This window comes from Solenopsis invicta, chromosome 16 (assembly GCF_016802725.1).
Source record: "Solenopsis invicta isolate M01_SB chromosome 16, UNIL_Sinv_3.0, whole genome shotgun sequence".
Classification (NCBI taxonomy): Eukaryota; Metazoa; Arthropoda; class Insecta; order Hymenoptera; family Formicidae; genus Solenopsis; species Solenopsis invicta.
The window spans coordinates 946,442-964,182 of NC_052679.1; the positions used below are offsets into that span (position 1 = coordinate 946,442).

The 17,741-nt window shown below is 36.1% G+C and overlaps 1 protein-coding gene and 1 long non-coding RNA gene across 8 annotated transcripts in view; both read right to left on the bottom strand.

Moving 5' to 3' along the window:
- Position 1: 1 nt before the first annotated feature.
- LOC105196081 overlaps positions 2-17,741 on the bottom strand; it is a 30,361-nt gene continuing 12,621 nt past the window's right edge. For 3 of the 6 annotated variants that reach the window (XM_026131971.2, XM_039458420.1, XM_026131972.2), the window contains 6 exons: positions 14,929-15,310; positions 13,029-13,457; positions 11,256-11,443; positions 5,552-5,681; positions 3,080-3,220; positions 2-1,734 (listed from right to left, as the gene is read on the bottom strand). In XM_026131971.2, the coding sequence (XP_025987756.2) occupies positions 1,160-1,734; positions 3,080-3,220; positions 5,552-5,681; positions 11,256-11,443; positions 13,029-13,457; positions 14,929-15,310 (1,845 nt within the window). In that variant the 3' untranslated portion in view covers positions 2-1,159. The remainder of the gene's footprint in view (positions 1,735-3,079; positions 3,221-5,551; positions 5,682-11,255; positions 11,444-13,028; positions 13,458-14,928; positions 15,311-17,741) is intronic. The other 3 variants (XM_011161813.2, XM_039458422.1, XM_039458421.1) reach the window with 2 other exon arrangements.
- Positions 15,317-17,730, bottom strand: LOC120359717. Of its 2 annotated transcripts, none has more exons than XR_005576495.1 (3): positions 17,376-17,730; positions 16,017-16,475; positions 15,317-15,673 (listed from the first exon to the last, which is right to left on the bottom strand). It is a non-coding gene; the product is annotated as an uncharacterized LOC120359717 (long non-coding RNA). The 2 variants fall into 2 exon arrangements; XR_005576496.1 differs by having other exon boundaries at positions 16,092-16,475; positions 17,376-17,728.

The following is a 17,741-nucleotide window of genomic DNA, read 5'->3' on the forward strand; positions in this document are numbered from 1 at the left end:
GTTGATTAATAAGACATTTATTTAAACAACCATTTGACAGTAACTGCATCGATATAAAATCTTGTACGTAAAACGTGTGTATTATAAGTTAGGGAGAAACCTGCGACGTTTATCGCAAGTTCGTTCGATCATCTTTAACACTTTAATCAGTAAAAATCCCCGAGGTTTTGCTCCGACGGCAGCGCATGCTTCAAGTTACACTATTCGCATTTCTCAAAAAAAAAATCGAGATTCTCATTTACTGCGGCGACGTGAGGAGGAGGAGGAATATCATGATCTCTCGCAGATATCACGGTCGTCCAACGTGATCTTTCAATCGCAACTTTGCGATCTCCCGTATGCAAACCGCGCTCGCGCGCCGCGTTCCGCCACGATCCATTACAAGTCTAAACTAAAAATAAGATCCGACTGTTCCGAATGTTTATACGTCCGGCTGCGGCGGCGGTTTACATCGAAAACAATCTTGAGTACGCGTGTCGTAAATATGACAACACTTCAACGGCAGCCGTGGACTGGAAATCCGTGATTAATCGGGAGCGATCGGGTTTCGAAGGCTCACCCTCCTGATTCCCGCAAACGTCCTTCGGGTGAAATGCATCGCTAATATTTCTTGACGAGGTAAAAACGAACAACCTACGACCTACTTGAGGGACCGCGTTTCCGGCCGAGAGACGATCGGCCGGTTGCAGGCAACAACGGAATCGGATAACACGTAAATGATCTCGAATAGACCACGAACACTCTGTCCGTCTCGCTGCTTTACGTCAAGCAGACTTGAGTAATCTTCCCCTTCGCGCGTGTTCAATGCGAAGCGGACGATTAAATGCGGCCTGTGGTCGTGACCGCGAAAGCTTTACGTTCGACTACTTGCTCTTCTTCTTCGAGCGTGGCGGCTTCGGGATGGAGTTCTCGATCTTATCCGTGAAATTCGTCCCGTACTTTTCGGAGGTCTTCTCCAGGAAGTCCTGCTGCGAAACCAACGTCACCCTGCAAAGTGGCAGCAAATGAGCCTTTATTTTCTCCCGTGGCCTCACATTTAGCTTAGAATCTAAGTTACTTGGTTATCTATAAACGTAATTTAAAGAAGAAATCCAAAGTTAATGTTTTAATACTTTAATATTAAAAACGTTACATATTTTCTGAAGCTGCTTGTAATTTTTTAATAAACGTCTAAAATTTTCGAAATTGTAAAAAAAAAGTGAATTATTAAGTATCGATCGTCAAGTTTTGAATTCCTTGACGAACGTCGCACCTTAATTGAGGCACGCTCAACGGTCGCAGAAGACTTTTTACAACAGGTGACGGTTTCGGTAGAGCCGGACTGCTCGCGCAGAGAGCCGCGCTGGTGAGTTGCGACACCAGAGAGAAGGTTCGATCGGGGCTGGAGGTGGTGCGGAAGACTTTTCTTATTTTCGACTTCAATCCCGAGGATTGCGGCAGAGGCGTCGTAGGTATAGGCGTCACCTGGCATAGTTTGCATAGGATTTATGTCATTCGAACGGAAAGAGATCCGATTAGAAAGAGGCTCGATATATCGCGCTATGCGTACCTTTCCTTGCAACACTTTCGCAGCTAGCTCGGGCTCGCTACCCCAACGACAGGACGTCGTTCTCTCCAACAGACGATGTCTCGCGAATCTCTCGATCATCTCGGCGCACACGTATCTGCCGCAAAACCTCGCCCACTGTTCCGCTCGCAGTCCTCTGCCGTGATCACGTAGTGTAGGGTTTGCACCTATAAATTTAAGAAAATAATTCTCAGGCAGTGTGGATAATAAATTTTAAGAAATATTTTGTAATCCTAGAAAATTAAATGTTATATCAGTTGTACCATAAATTTTAAGATTTGAGCTATGTAAATTATTATAAGTTGAATAAAACACAATATAGAAAGGGTAATTAAGTTATAAAATTGTTAATATATGTCTAACTTTAATATCGATAAAATAAAAATGTATATTAAAAATAAAGAAATGGAATATAATTATAAATAAAATTTACTTTATAAATTAGGATTAATTAAGATTACAATATTTGTTATGAACTGACTAAATGGATTTATTATATTACAAGAACTTTGTAAGAAGGAGCAGAAGTAGAAATGCTTTTGAAATATCGTTTATTGCAAACAATAGTTCTTTGTGCTCATATTAAAAATCTCAAATTCCAGCTTTAGATAGTTGTTTCAAAAATTAATAATATAAAAAATTATTCAATCTCTCGATTAACCAAGGCGGAATCCAAGAAAAGGAGAAAAAAAATTGAATACTTTTTTTACAATATTCTCTCCAGGCTCAATCGACTTTCCCCGATATATATATAAATGCAATGGATCAATACATTTTCATTATCATCTCGAGAGTGCAATGAATAATAGCGTTAATTAATACTCAGACGGTTCATGTTTGCATAGGAAAAAACTGTATCAAGTATTAGTATTAAATTAATATATTCTCTTTAACGATCATACTGTTTCATATACATTATATTTTTTTATATATAAAACAATGATAGTAAATTGCATCAAATAGCTCGTAGAATTTCTAATTATTTACTAGATTGCAAGTAGTTCAGCAGAAAAAAGTATTTACTTATTAATATATATATATATAAATTTATAGTTTTAAAAACTTAAAAAAAATCGGAGTTTTTCAATTTTTCCGCAAATTTCTTTGGTTCCATTTCTAAGGGAAATAAAATTTATGGAAAAATTTACCTATAAGTTGAATTTTACCAATAAATTTTTGGAATAATTCATTTACTATCGAGAAAATCTGATACGTTATACGTATATGCAGAAAAAAGTGGTTGAGTCTAAAATATTATAATATAAAATAACTTAGGTAAATTTTTCTCCTTTTCCTGAAATCTATCTTCCTCTTAAATGATTAATCGATACAGTGATTTAAATATTTTTACATTTATTATTAATTTGAAAAAAAACTGAAGGGTATCTGAAGAGATTTTAATACGGGCACAAAGGATTATCTTTTTCAACAAATTGCATTTCAAAATCACGTTTCCACTTCTAATCCTCCTTGTTAAAGAGAACAATTAATTAATTAAGACCATTTGCTCACCGGCAAACAGAAGAATCTTCGCGCATTTGGTTCTACCTTGAAGGGCGGCCTTCATGAGTGGCGTGAAACCCAAGGTATTTCTAGCGTCCACCTCGATGTCCGGACACCTCTCCAGAAGGATGTTGAGGCATTCGGTCTGTCCTGTCCGCAAACACGTAACAGAAAACATGTACTGACATCATCGATGCCGATTTTCTTCGCGTGCGCGTGCCCTCGTATATTTCATAACCCGGCGGTGTTTTGGCTTGGAACGTTTTTCGGCACGCGCGTCATCGCGTGGCTGCGCGTTTATTGCACGAGGCGCTTCAATGTTCCCGCTATTTTCGGCGATTGTGTGACGCGATGGGATCCTCTAATACCGGCGTGAAAACTCCGTCTGCAGATTTGGCATTAAGCTCAAGATCACTGTTCTATTAGCGTTTTCCGATGGCGCTTATTGCTACTTCCTGTATATCATCCCCATTTATAAAAATTGGAGTTTCACAGGGCATTTACATTTGACAAACAAGAAATTATTTGATTTAATGCTGATTAAATAAGATGTTTATTTTTTTTAATGGATTTTTTAAATTAATATATTTTTTTGTTTAGAGGTTGTGTAAAAAATAAATCTTTGCAGCAAATGTAAGCAGCAAAAAATGATTTCAATTAAGAAAAACCTTACTTAAAAAAGTTTTATTGGCCTATTTATAATCAATTAATTTGATTCATATTTTACTTAGATGGAGCTAAGGTTTCAGGTATTTATTAGCAAAAATAAAATTTTAAAAAGTTAAGAAATATTGTGGACGGACGAATGGATGGCCAGACATTGTAAAATTATAAAGTATGTTACATTAATGAATCATTAATTAAGAGGAAAAAGCAAAAAATTAGTATTCTGAAATGCGAAAGAAAAGAAAATACGAATCTCGTAATCATTTACTTTTAACACGGCAATTTGTTATTTTCTCTTACACACACGTGAGTTCTGAGTCACAAAACTAAATAGGTATCTCCTGAACCTTGTTCTGTTATTTTTTTCATATTCACGGTTAAGCCCCGTGACTACAACGGATATATACAGTTATTTTGAAGCCACGTGGCTACCTTCGCTGTACCTACTGGGAGAGGATGATTACGCGGCGGAAAAGAAACAGAGGTAAACACCGAGGTAAATTATGTTCTAAACCATTTCGGAATGAGCGCATTTTCAAGATTCCTACGAAAACAGAAGCACACCTTTGACGCCTACTCATTGCTACGTTCACGCGTATTGTACGATTGATGCAACACTTATTCTTATCACTTTCTCTATGAATAAGCGCAGCCATTCTATTTTCGTATTTCGCCAGATTCGTTTTTGGAACGTCTTTAGATTATAATTCTCGAAAAATATGCTGGGCTTCTAAAAAGGAAGGAATCGGTGGAGAACAATATTTCTTTGAGATATTTTGTTACTCAAACGGTCTAATGCAGCCATTTCTAACAATGTAGATTTTTCCAATTGTTTTTTCTCTCTTTTACCGTTAACTGTCTTCTGTCTCTTTCTATGTGTTCCTTAGGGCTGCATTCAGATTCCCCATCCGGATGCACCTAAACATCATTTTATCCTTGTTTAACATTCGGTAAACAACAAAGATAAAACGACATCTGGGTACACCCGGGTGGGGAATCTGAACGCAGCCTTAGTCTCGTGTTTTAAAAATGTTTATAAAGTATCAGCAAACATTTTAAAATTGTATATAATAGATTGTTCTGTTATTACATTTGAATGTCTGTTTATAATTTAAGCATGTTTCTCTTAACGCTTTAGAAGTTAATTTTTTGTTTGCTTTTAATTCTTATACAAACAAAAATCGCGTTTTATAGTACTTGCAAATTTGAAGAAGTATTTTTTTACATATATTAATAAAACTCTAACAAATATTCGTACAAAAGATTCATTTGAATCCATTTAATTGTTTAAAATCTATTTATCTAAAATTGCAGCAAAATAGGACCATTTTTATTGCAAAAATCATTATAAACCAAATTTTTTTTTTTTAATTGGTTTTAAAATCAAAATTTGCGATAAAAAACTTTTTGTGCTGTTGATTAAGAAAAAAACCTAAGATGCCTTTAATTTTTAAATTTTAATAATTTTTAGCTCGTATTGTATAGCCAAATTTTTTTAACGTTTGATCTGTTCTTATTACGTTTTTGAATTAAAGTAAAATTAAAGCTAATCTATTGATAGAAATCGACATATAAACGCAAGATTTTTAATACGATAACATCGTATTTGCAGCGGTATTATTATACTGACATTTCTAATTATGTTACATTATACGGTTTTGTTCATCAGATATTCCAGAAATCGTATTCCGGAAAATTGCGGGATCAAACGGATTTGATTTCCGTAACGCGTCATTGACACTTTCCCGGTATCGTGCGTATCGCGGTCTCGCAGAACCACGCAACTTGATATTCATGACATAATCGATCACTCACCGGCCTGGGCGGCAAAATGTAGCGGCGTGTTACCCTCATTGTCGGGTAGATTCGGGTCCACACCTTCGAAAGAGAGCGCCAGCTCGAGCATCGTCGCCGCGCCGTTCCCAGCCATGTAACTTATGGCCGTCTGCAATAGCAAACAAATAATTCCCGGTTTAGTTTGCGCCAAAAGCATGCCCGATTATATAAACTCGCGCGTTTCCAGCGCGAACATTATTTCATCCCCCTCGCCATCTCTACCCGCACGCTCACCTATCGCCAATGTCTCTTTCATATGTTTGACCGTGACATGAAAAGCCACGGCACGCATCTCGCTGTGGTTTAATTCGATAAATTCACACTGATGACTAAACGCGAAATGAAAATTTTTAATTGGGATTTACTATGGCTTCCGCGCGCTAACTCGACTAAAAATTTTTTTTCTTCTTTTTCGATCGAGAAAACGACTCTTCTCGCGCTTGAATCCTCTGCAGGAATTGTTAATCGGATTTATCTTTGAATGCCGCGCTTCCCCTATTGTTGCACTGCACCCGATTGACAATGCAAATATGTGTTGAAAAGGAAGTGAATATCGCGTTTTATATCGCGATTGTTGGCAAGTATGACATCTCGTAGGAAGACGTTCTCATTCCGTCATTGTTTGCTGCTCTCCGCCGACATCGAGATGCACAATGGACTATCCGTTAAGAATCAATTTATTAAGTGGCTATTGACGTTCGAACGTTATTGCTTTACTTGCGTCAGCGTGCGCCGGTATACAAACAGACGTTAAAACGCAGTCTACGCCAACAAACGCTCGGAAGGAGCGCGTTTGCCTTGAAGACGACGCGCGAATTGTAAATCGGCAAACACAACGCGTCCTATTTCGTTCGTTTCAAACGAAACGATTACAAACGTTTCAAACGAAACGGAACACATCGATTAAATAACCGATTATTTCACACTTTCCTTAATAAAATGTTTGATACTCCGGGATGTTTTTATAGGCTTCACCTATCAATTAAATCGATGTCAATTAATAATCCGCGAAAAAAATTTGGGATGGAAATTTATTTGCAATCTTATATGCGTATATGTATATTTCATGAAATATTTTCTTCATTAAACAGTGCATAAAAAGAATATGATTACTAAATATTACAAAATATTTGGTAGTATTAATATTTGATTGAAACTATTTTATCACAGTTTGATTATTATTACCAAAGCTTAATAACTATTATCTAGACTTGATTATTATTATCATCAATCTCTTTTTCAGTGTAGACATAAATATAATAATGAAATTATATTTATGTAAAATAACAATGTAAAATATATTTTACACTGAATTTTGTCATTAATGGATTGCCTGGACAAATCAAGATTAGGTTGAACTCAAATTAAATCTATCATATTGTCTTGTTACTATTATAATAACGAATAAATTAACCTTATCATTTCTAATGTATCATCTACAACTCTTAGTTATTTTTGTATCGACCTCGCGCGAATTCTTTGATTCCACAGCCTCGATGAATCATTGCTGGCGTTTGTCTCGTATCGCTTAAGGAAATCGCATATCTTTTTGATGCGGCGCTGCGCGTCAGGGTTGATACGTAATCGATCGCTCTAAATTCTCCGCGCGCGTAACTCCGATGTAAGCGCAATTTTTCGATGCGCGAGACGCGCGTTGTAACATACGTATACGATCGTTTTTCCCGTTCCACGTGCAAAGCCTTGGAGTACCACAACGTTACCGGGATCTCGGGGACATTTGTCACGATTACACGGGACACCTACATATTAAGCTTCCCTTCGTCCCGTCCTTAGTCCAGCGCTCAGGAAGGTCGACCGCATTTCTATCTACGAGAGAAGAGACGGAGCGCGACTTTAATTGCGACGCGACACCGTCACATACGGAATGCGGTCGCAGGCAGGTCCGCGCGGGATCGAGATTACATGCTTTCTTATCGATCCCCGCGGACGCGGGGAGACATGTCGGTCGGTTGGGAAAATGCGCGGGTATCTAAGACACCGAAACGCGTGATTTCAACGAAGCGCGAAGTTAAGCCAGCGCGCTCGTCTTCAAAGATGCCATCTGCGTCTTCGAATGCAATCGCTCGATGGTAACGAACGCGAGTCGTCATCGCGGGACGTTAAACTTCTGCTATCGTGATCGTCCTTCGAGACAATGATGCTAATTACAGCGTCCAGTCACATCGCCTCACGACCTACCATCACTCGCGCCGGCTTGTTTTTCAAATTTTTCGTATCTAAAATGTCATCGTATGCATGAGCTTGTCAGCAATTGCATTTAAAATGTTTATATTTCTCTTTCATCCATTTCAATTTCATTCTTTAACTGAAAGACAATATGCTAGCCTTCATACCAAAAAGATTTATCACTTTTAAAGTAAGGTCTCGTAAAGTAAAGAACGTGATATGAAATAAACTTGTACACGAATGATTCTGCTGAAGTATCTGAAAATGTAGCTAGGTACGGATCTGAAAATAATTTTGTTAGATCATTAAAATACTTATGAAGGTTCGAGTGTGATTAGTAATGGTTCTACTTTTAGTAGAAAATGCAGTTTTGCAATCATTGTAAGATTCTTTAATATGATTTGTTATACATTCAAATTTGGCAAGAACTAATCGTATTAAAGAATTTTACATACAACACTTGTAAAGCTGTTTTAGGTTGTACGCAGCCAACGCTGCAGAAAGTTTTGACATTTAACAATCACATTGAACAACCTACATAATTATTCTGCTTTATATGATTATTGATAGTCTAATGAAATTATTTTCAGATCTGTATTCAGCTAAATTTTTAGATACCTTAGGAAAATTGTTCTTTCCATGTAAGCAATGAATTTAACATATTTTATATTTTTCCTTTATATCCATATTTAATTGGAAGACTATGCTTCTCTTCGTACGAAGAAAGCTTATTATGATTATCTCTTCTAAAGTAAAGTCGTAATTTTTTATTAAACATTTTTAATTGCCGTGCCTGGTACAAATAAAGCTTTTGCTGAAGAAAATTAATTCTATATTCTTTAAGACGTATGTATATTACATCGTTTTCTCCCAACAACGCTTGTCTCTTAGATTTTTTTATATCTAAAACGTGACACCATTTGAAATGAGCTTGTACACAATGCATTCAAAGTATTTGACATTCTTCTTTCAATGCGTATGCTTCAATAGGAAGCAACATGCTTCTCTTCATACGAAAAACATTTATCAAGTTAAGTGTCTCACATTTATTAACGATTCTTAATCTACAATTTTGGCGTACCACGGATGAAGCTTCTATTGAAAAAAAAATTAATTCTACATCTACCAAGAGATGTATTCCAGAGATGTTTTCCCGAGCGATATAATATACAGACATTTCCCCTCGGAACGCAACCAATCTTATTCCTCTCGAGGCGCGATTTTACACCCGGTTTGCTGCAAAACGGGCAGAGCAGGGTGCCGACGGGCAATTCGGTACTTTTCCATAAAGCTACGTGCATAAGGGGATCGCACGTGGGCACTAATGAAAGCGCCATGAGCATGGAATTTTTGCCGACATTCGCGACGGACGGACTGGCATAGAATCCGTTTTGTCCGGATCGATCCTCCGCATGCTTAATCTACACTCTGGCCGGAAAACAGTCTGGTATAATTATACAGGAGTTTCGTCAGCAATTAGAAAAGTTCTCCATCATGCTAGTCACGCTGATTATCTGATCGAGATGTACCGCAATACGAAGCAGCACGAAACACACCGAAAATTCTCTTTAAGCTAGCGTGAAGATCATTTCTAGAAAAACGCTTAGAGACAAAGAAACACACATCGGAACGTTATTTACTTTTATTTTCAGACATAATTGCTATATTGCACAAATATGATAGCAAATCGTATTAGTCTTTTTTCATCTCTTTGCAATAGCAAGTTTTTTATATTAATAAAATTAAAAATTCTTAGATGAACTCTTTATATTAATCAATAAAAGATAGAAAATAGGGTTAGTGAGAGTATAGCGCCGGTATAGATGCGCAATCACAATTATTCATGTTATTATAAATGTTTATTTATTTAAAATGACGATATGCGAACATTTCGATTCACTTTGGAGTTATCCTCAGGGTATTCGACTTTATATTAATATTATCCCCTTTAACCCAATTTTATCGAGCCGACGAAAACAACACAACGATATGTGCGAGACAGTTATAAAGTGTTTATCTCGACACTTCGCGTCGCTTTTAACTCCCGACCGTCTGCAATCAATCGTCGAGCGGCCCGCAGAGGCCTTTACGTAGTTGCATATACTTTTGCATAACGCTTGCGGAGGAGCGAAACTTGCATAACCAGGATCCCAGCCGGACAATTTAAAAATAGATCCATTCGAAGGCAAAATTTGTTTCCTGCCGTCGCGCGCGACTCGCTCGGCCTTAATTGCACTTTCATCGATCGCGAATCGCGCGCTGTTAATTACGGATCGCCGGCCGCCGGCCGCGCCGCGCCGACTTTCCAATCCGTCGGATTCGTTTAGCCTGAGTCATTTCGCCTAAACGCTCCTCTCCCATTCCGAGGGTGCACTTTCGAAAGAATCTATAATAAGATCGACAGTGGCCGATTCGAAGGTAAAATGATTTGTGATTTGTTTGACCAATCAATAAGCACACATACATTTTATATATGGAAAGAATATTCTGCTAAATTATCTAAAAATGTAGCTGGATATAAATTGAAAATTTATTTTTGCTAAGCTGTTAACGAAGGGTTTTCTACAAAAATCAAACAAGTCCACAAAGGAGAAATTAAATTTTCAGGAAACGAAGAAAGTTTTCCATCTTATAATCGTTCGTTGTATAAACATAATAATTTGTCTATAGACATATAATAAATAAAAGCAAAGTTGTAGGCTTTAATTGGTATGAGGACTAAAAGAAAAAGAAATTATAAAACGTTTGAACTTGGTTTGGTGCAAGAATTTTAAATTTATTATCTATTTGTCTTATAATATTTAATATTTATCTATTTTTTATTATAACAATAATAATAATAAAATTTATAAAAAAAATATTGAAATTTGATGCAATATTTTTTTTACTTTTTTATTTATAAAATTTTAGTTGCCCTTAACAAAAACATTATTTTATACTTCTCTTCATATAAATATAATTTTTCTCCGAACATAGGTACAATTTAGGCTTTAAAATTAATCGATGTCAGAAAATCCATTATAAAAAATTAATTCCTGGACTTGTTTGGTTTTGATAGAAAACCTTTCTATCGTATAGCTTAAATTGATGCTTAAATATTGATTGCTAGAGCGTTAGTTTTTGTAGCATATATTGCTTATTATGCTGGAACGTCCTTCAGAATTATTTTGATGGTCCAACAAAATTATAGTCAGACCTGTATTCAGGTATAAACTTTTAGATACTTAAACAGTTTCTTTAGTTTCTCGTACATTTTTCTTTATTATCTATATTTCTTCTATTTTTCTATTTTTTTCCGTTTATTCGTAAATTTGTAATGCACTATGGAATTTTTCACAACTCAGGTACACATTTTTTTCACAGGCACACGTAAACGCATCACGCCACATTACATTATTGAAAATAAACAGGGAGAATATTGTAAAGCAATTTTTTAATTACGGAGCGCGATGGCAATTAGAGAGTAATCCAATTAATTAGAAAATTTTGTACTCACCCTCCCACTGCTGTCGACCACGTTGACGTCCATACCTTTCAGGCCTACTTTCCGAGCCTGCGCGACGATTTCTTTGAGACCGGTGTCGTCCGCCTCTCTGGCGGCCCTCAGAAGGGCCGTAGGGCCCCCAGAGGGTGTTTCCCACGAGGGCGGCACTTTTGGTTTGATCGTCTCTTTGCGTACGTGGTCTGAAAAATTTTCATCCATTTTATTAATACTTTTCTATTATTTTTTAATATTGTAAAGTTAATTAATACATTTTTTATAATTATATAAATTTTATTAAATTACTTGTGTGCACAATTGTAACCTTTATTATTGGATAATGTCAGAGGTTGGCCGTATTAAAAATAACATTATTTAAAATATGTATTTAAAATAAAATAAAATAGTTATTTAATATTTATTATTTTTAATAATTTTTTATGATTTATTTATTTTTTATTTTTATTGAAATAAATAAAAGAAATTTTTTAATTTTAAATTACATAAGTATTTTAAATTAGTATTTATTGATTAATTTTGATTGGGTTTAGCTTTCTTCATTGAAATCAAAAGATAAAAACTATTTAAAGTTACAGCGGTGGGTGGCACGATGACCTTATCTGCCACTTGCATGATTCTATTGAAGGTTTTACTGAAAATTTTATTAAAAAGTTTTATATACGTATAATACAGTTATAGGGTAGGGTGGGGTGGAGTTTATCCTCAAATTAGCTTATTTTTGTTTATTTTTTCAAATTTGTAATATAGAAATACAATTACATATTCCACTACTACATAATGCTGCTTAAAACACCCGCCAATGGCCATTTACATTAATTTTCTCTTGATCTATAAATTAATGTACTGAAAAATTGATAAATTACTTCAAATTTCCTGATTATGACTATAAGCTTTAAAGTTTGTGATATTTCTAGCATTTTTTTGCAATTAATTTATTCGGATATTTATTTTATAAGTAAAGAAAATAATTAGTATAATTTACTTATTGATACAATTAAGTCCGCAATTTGTGTTAAATCCCAATTATTTAAAAAATAATTTCCAAAAAAATAAACTGTTCACATTGATCAGAAATGTATCTTCAGATTTGAAACAAACGTTTATCGAGATCCAAACATTGTTCTTATCAGTTGGTGCATTTTTATCACTGTTGTCACATACATCGGAATCAATTTGTCAGCACTAACAAATGGCGCGGAATGTAACATGTCAACGCGGAAAGTTTGTGCAAACAAAAAATCGTTGGCAAATAAGCGTTGCTTGCGTAAAAGCGATGATCCAAATATCTTGCGTTGCGTTGACATATAAAGCAATTTCGGGTAGCGCTCGTTGTTTATCTTTTATCAAAAAAATAACGAAAAAGCTTTATTTATTAAACAATATTAATTAGAAATCGACCGATGAATTTCCGATTCAAATAAATTTGGTATATTTATTAAAACAGATGTACGGAAACAACAGTTTTTTTTATTAAAGTATCTAAAAATTTAACTAGATACAAATCTGAAAATAATTTTATTATTGACTATCAAAATAATTTATGTTGGACACTCAAACTGATTGCTAGATCATCAAAATATTTTACAACATTACTCATTATATGTTTCAATGTTTCAATAATTATTTGAATAATCTAACAAAATTATTTTTAGATTTGTATTTAGTAAAATTTTCTAATACTTTAGTCAAATCATTTCTTTCATGTGGAACTATTATGGAGTTTAGTTCTTTTTGTTAGTAAAATTTACAAAATAGCCGAGAGCTCACCTTGAAGCACGCCTTTACGGTAGACTTTGACTTCGTGGACGGCAGGCTTTCGGTATGGCACACGTTTCTCTTGGAAACTGGTGTCAGAGCTAAAGGAGACCGACTTCTTCACCCCAACGCTTTTTTTCTTTAAGCTCGTCGATAACGTTTGGACGCTTGGTGATGGCCGCAGGGCACACAAGCCGACGTTATCGTCGCCGTCCGTCAGGAAGTATCTCTTGAGACTAGTATATCTCGAGGTGGAAGAATCGCGAAGCTCGTAGCTATTCGTTGGCCTGAGGAATTTGGCCAACTCGTCGTCCGGCAAATTCCTCTCGGCGAGTTTGCTGGAAGGATGATGATGCGCTAAACTCGCCAGGAAGGCGGAAGACTTCTTCAGGATGCCCTCCTCCGGCACCCGTTGCAGTGTTCTTTCCCTCACTGGAAGACCTGCGGAGTCACGGTTATATTTGGCCGGTGTTACTTCCCAAGCGTCCTCAGCAGCCTGCAGTCGCAGGCTTAAATAGATGCATTTAACGGCGCGCGGACGTTCGCACCCCATATCGTGAATTGTCGTAAAATATTTGGCACAGGTAAACAGATCGTGGGGTGGATCGCGTGAGCTTACAGAACTTCGCGCGTCATTAGGATCGATGCGAGGGGAAAGTGAACATTTATCTTTACAGTATTTCGAGAGGGAGAAGGGAGACGAGGGCGGGATCTTATAGATACTTGTTAGCATCTTCTCTATTATTAAATTAATTATCTATTTAATATTGTAATTTTACTATTTTTTAATACAATTTTAAAAGCGAAAGTATTGACGCGCAGGTCGAAGAAAATGTATACACAATTCATTGTCAGTTACATGAAAAATATTATTTGAAATATTATTAAAATCTTGTTGTGATCGCCATTGGTCTTTTCTTAATTTCAATTGTATTAAACATTTATTTTGTTTGGTTTTTAGCTCGAACTGGCAAGTTGTAATGTGCTTGCAAGTAATAAAAAAATTAGATGGTATAAATAGAAAAATATTCCCATTTACTTCGAAATAAATTATTGGATTCCGGTAAGAGATTACGTACCTCCATAATTAACTTGATTTGTCTTATATCGAGTGGAACGCTTTCATTACATTTTTAATCAATATTTATTTCCGTTTAGTCCCACGTTCGAAAGTGTTGAGAAGGTGTGTTGTAAAAAGGACCTGTTTAACTCGTGGTTTCATTTGCAATTCTCATCAGAAGCTATGTGATTTTCGTTAGACATTGTTGTTTTATCTGCGGTGACCCGTGGGACGAATAGGGCGAAAATACGAATCACCACGGCATACACGTCAGCGTCGTTATTTTCACAGCCAAGTGGTCATTAGGGAGATATAGATAGTAGAGGAAATTAACTTTTCCGTCGAAAATAATTTTGTCACAGTTTTCGGTGCATATTTAGAACAGCTGATGACGATAATCTCTATTTCTAAGTTGAATAAAAAAAAGAAGCGTTGACTATGCTTACAGGTATCCAAAAAAACGTAACTATAACGTCAACATGAACTTAAATATGAAAAAAATTAATACTGCCATAAACAATAATTATGCGTATTTATTACGTATTTATTAAAAGTTTTGAATATCAATATTTGTTAGTTCTCTAGAGTTCTAGAGTTTCTCTTGTAAACAAAATAACAATTATATTTCGATTTAAAAATAAAACAACATTATAAAACAGATTAATAAATAATAATGAAAGATGTAAAATATTCGTTAACAAATAACTGTATTATTAGATAGCTGGAGTTTCTCTTGTGAAAAAATAGCAATTATATTTCGATAAAAAAAAATAGAATATAAAACAGTTTAGTAAATAATAACAGACGACGTTATAATTTCCAATTCACAAGTTTAAGAATTATGCAACGCACCTTCCTTCAAGTCCTTAGGCACGGAAGCGGATTTGATAATACCTCGCTGGATGCCCCTTGAGATGCCTGATCTCGTCGAATCTTTAGACACGTCCTTTAGCTTCCTTGACTCCTCTGCAGCGAGGATGCCGCTCCGAGCGGTCTCCTCCTTGGAATGGATTCTTCCGTTTACGAGCGACGACGTTCGTCTCTTGGTAGTGACGCTGGTCGTCGTCGTCGTTTCACTCGCGGCGCGGTTATTTCGAGCAAGTTCGCCCCTAGAAGCGACGATGTTGTAGTTGTTAACCAGGCAGTAGGCAGTGCCCGATGATGTGCTTTTCACGCGTCTGCGTGAGCCGCTTTCTTGCCACCTGGCTTGCTCCTCGAAGATTCGTCGGACTTTCTGCCGGACGCACGAAACGACGAAAATTAGTCTCGAGAGAAAAACTGTTGTAAAATTTACATATTGATCGGTGCTCTAGCACGCAGTGCTCGATCGGAACTTGATTCGATTACTTATTACGTAAACACAATAATTTACTCAACGAGCTTCGTTCCTGTTTACTATTGCCTGAGGTTCCAAATTCTTGTTAAAGTGCATTTTAAAGTTTTAAAATCTAAAGTCATATTTTCACATAATCTAATCAGATTCTTGATTTTAATAACAGATTTTTGAATTTTCGCGAAGAAGAAGTCACTTTAATTTCCAATTAGCGAACGCAATTAGCTCAATTTATAGAGCTTACATTCTGAAGGGGCAATTTTGCTGAAATACAGATCTAAATATAATTATGTTGAATTGTTAAAAAAATTATATTGGACGTTTAAGACGGTCGCTGGAATATCAAAATTTTCAACAGCAATATTATCATGCTTGAACATCTTACATAATTATTTTGATAATCCAACATAAAATTATTTTCTGATCTGTATCGAACTAAATTTTTAGATACTACAATAAAATTGTTCTTTTCGTATTATTACATTTCCATATCTAATTTTTACATTCTTGTGATTATTATTATTATTATTATTAAAAAAATCATAATCGAACGCAATTCGGTTCGCTCGGAGTTTCTCCGCACTGCAATGTGGAATATTAACGTTACATTTAAGAATCACAAGCGACGCAACTGTCAACAGAGATTCCAAGTACGCTTTACATCACGTATTTATTCACTCACATCACTGAATTTCGTCGCGAATATCGATGAAACAAAACAGCAATTAACGAATTAGTCGCACTCCGAAAGAGAGATGTTCTCCTCGATCACGCGCAAGGCCGACCCAATCGCTGGATCCGCTCCAGTCGCGCGATCCTCCTCGGGAAGCGACTCGCGCCTTCCTGACGAGCTCGCAAGACGTACACGCGGGAAAGTTCTAGCCGGCTCTCTTTAAACGCGCTATTTATATGTCAGTTAAGCTCTCGCGTCGGTCGGTGCCTCGTGTGAGCCACGTACACACACGCTTTATTATGGCACCAATGTTAGTCACACTCACGTTTTCCTTACACGTTCACTAGTGTCTTCATGCGAAGCGCCCGTTGCGCAATTTACATGTTCTCGACACTTCCCCGGAAATTTCATGAATAGTGAAGTATAATTAATAGGAAAATTTTAATCACTAAAAACTATATAGTATTTTCTGTTAAAATCTTTAGAAATATCAGTTACGATCAAAAATTAAATCCTAGATAAACGCACAATTTTAATAATTTTGTAATAACTGGCAGTTGTATTAGTTTTCATGTAATCGTAGGAACTAACGTATCATTAAAAATGTTTTGGCTATATGATACTAGCTAAAAGTTATCGAAATTAAAAAACTGCAGATTTCTCAGGTTTATCTTTTTCTTTCCCTAATTAATGACAAAAATTTTGATTGTAAATATCCGAATTTTGGCTCTGAAGCCGGCTACAAAGAACAAAACAGCACATTTGGCTTATAATGACTTTCTAAATAATATTTTGCTCTCTTAGATTTACTAGTTTTAGGTAAATAACGTTTAGGTAAAAAACATTCAAACGAGTAAGTGGATCCAAATAAATTTTTGCACTAATTGAGTAGAGAATTATTAGTGTATGAAAAAAATTTGATTTAATTTGTAATGCTGCTTTCTCATCAAAATTACAATTACAAAATTACGCAATTTTACATAATAAATTGCAATTACGCAATTTTACATAAGAATTAGAAAAAAACAATTAAATAACTTTTAAATCAAGAAGAAAACGATACTCAAATTTTATACAAAAAACATTCAAACGTAATAATAAAAATAATTTGAGATTTTTATAATTTTTGTAATATTTTGAGACACTATCTAGAGATACACATGTATCTTTAAAAAACGTTATATCAAAATCGTTGAAATTTTCTTTAACAATACTTCGAAGTGGAGTCACCGCACGTTACCTATACATATTACGTTCAAACACTAGAAGTTGGTCGAAACTGGAGTAACTTACTTCGAGAGCGATCTAGATCGCCTTGCACTCGAAGACGCGGCGCGCCGTAGCTTATTATTCGCGCCGCGCGTGGTCCGCACAAAACGCCTGTCAGCCGGTGCGGCCGCGGCAACCACCTTCTTTTTTCGCTGAATAATCACAATGTTGTGTTCAACTTCGCGGCCGGTATGAATGCGCGAGAGAGCTCGATATCGCGCGGACGACACTTTGCGGAGGAGTCGCGCGTCCCGCGAGATAGACTACCGCTCTCGCTCTCCCGAGGCCGCGAGACGTCGCGCGGCCGACCCGTCGACGTGATACGCGCGTCGACGTAATGAAAACGAGGATGCACGACGAAAGAGAGAGAGAGAGAGAGAGAGAGAGAGA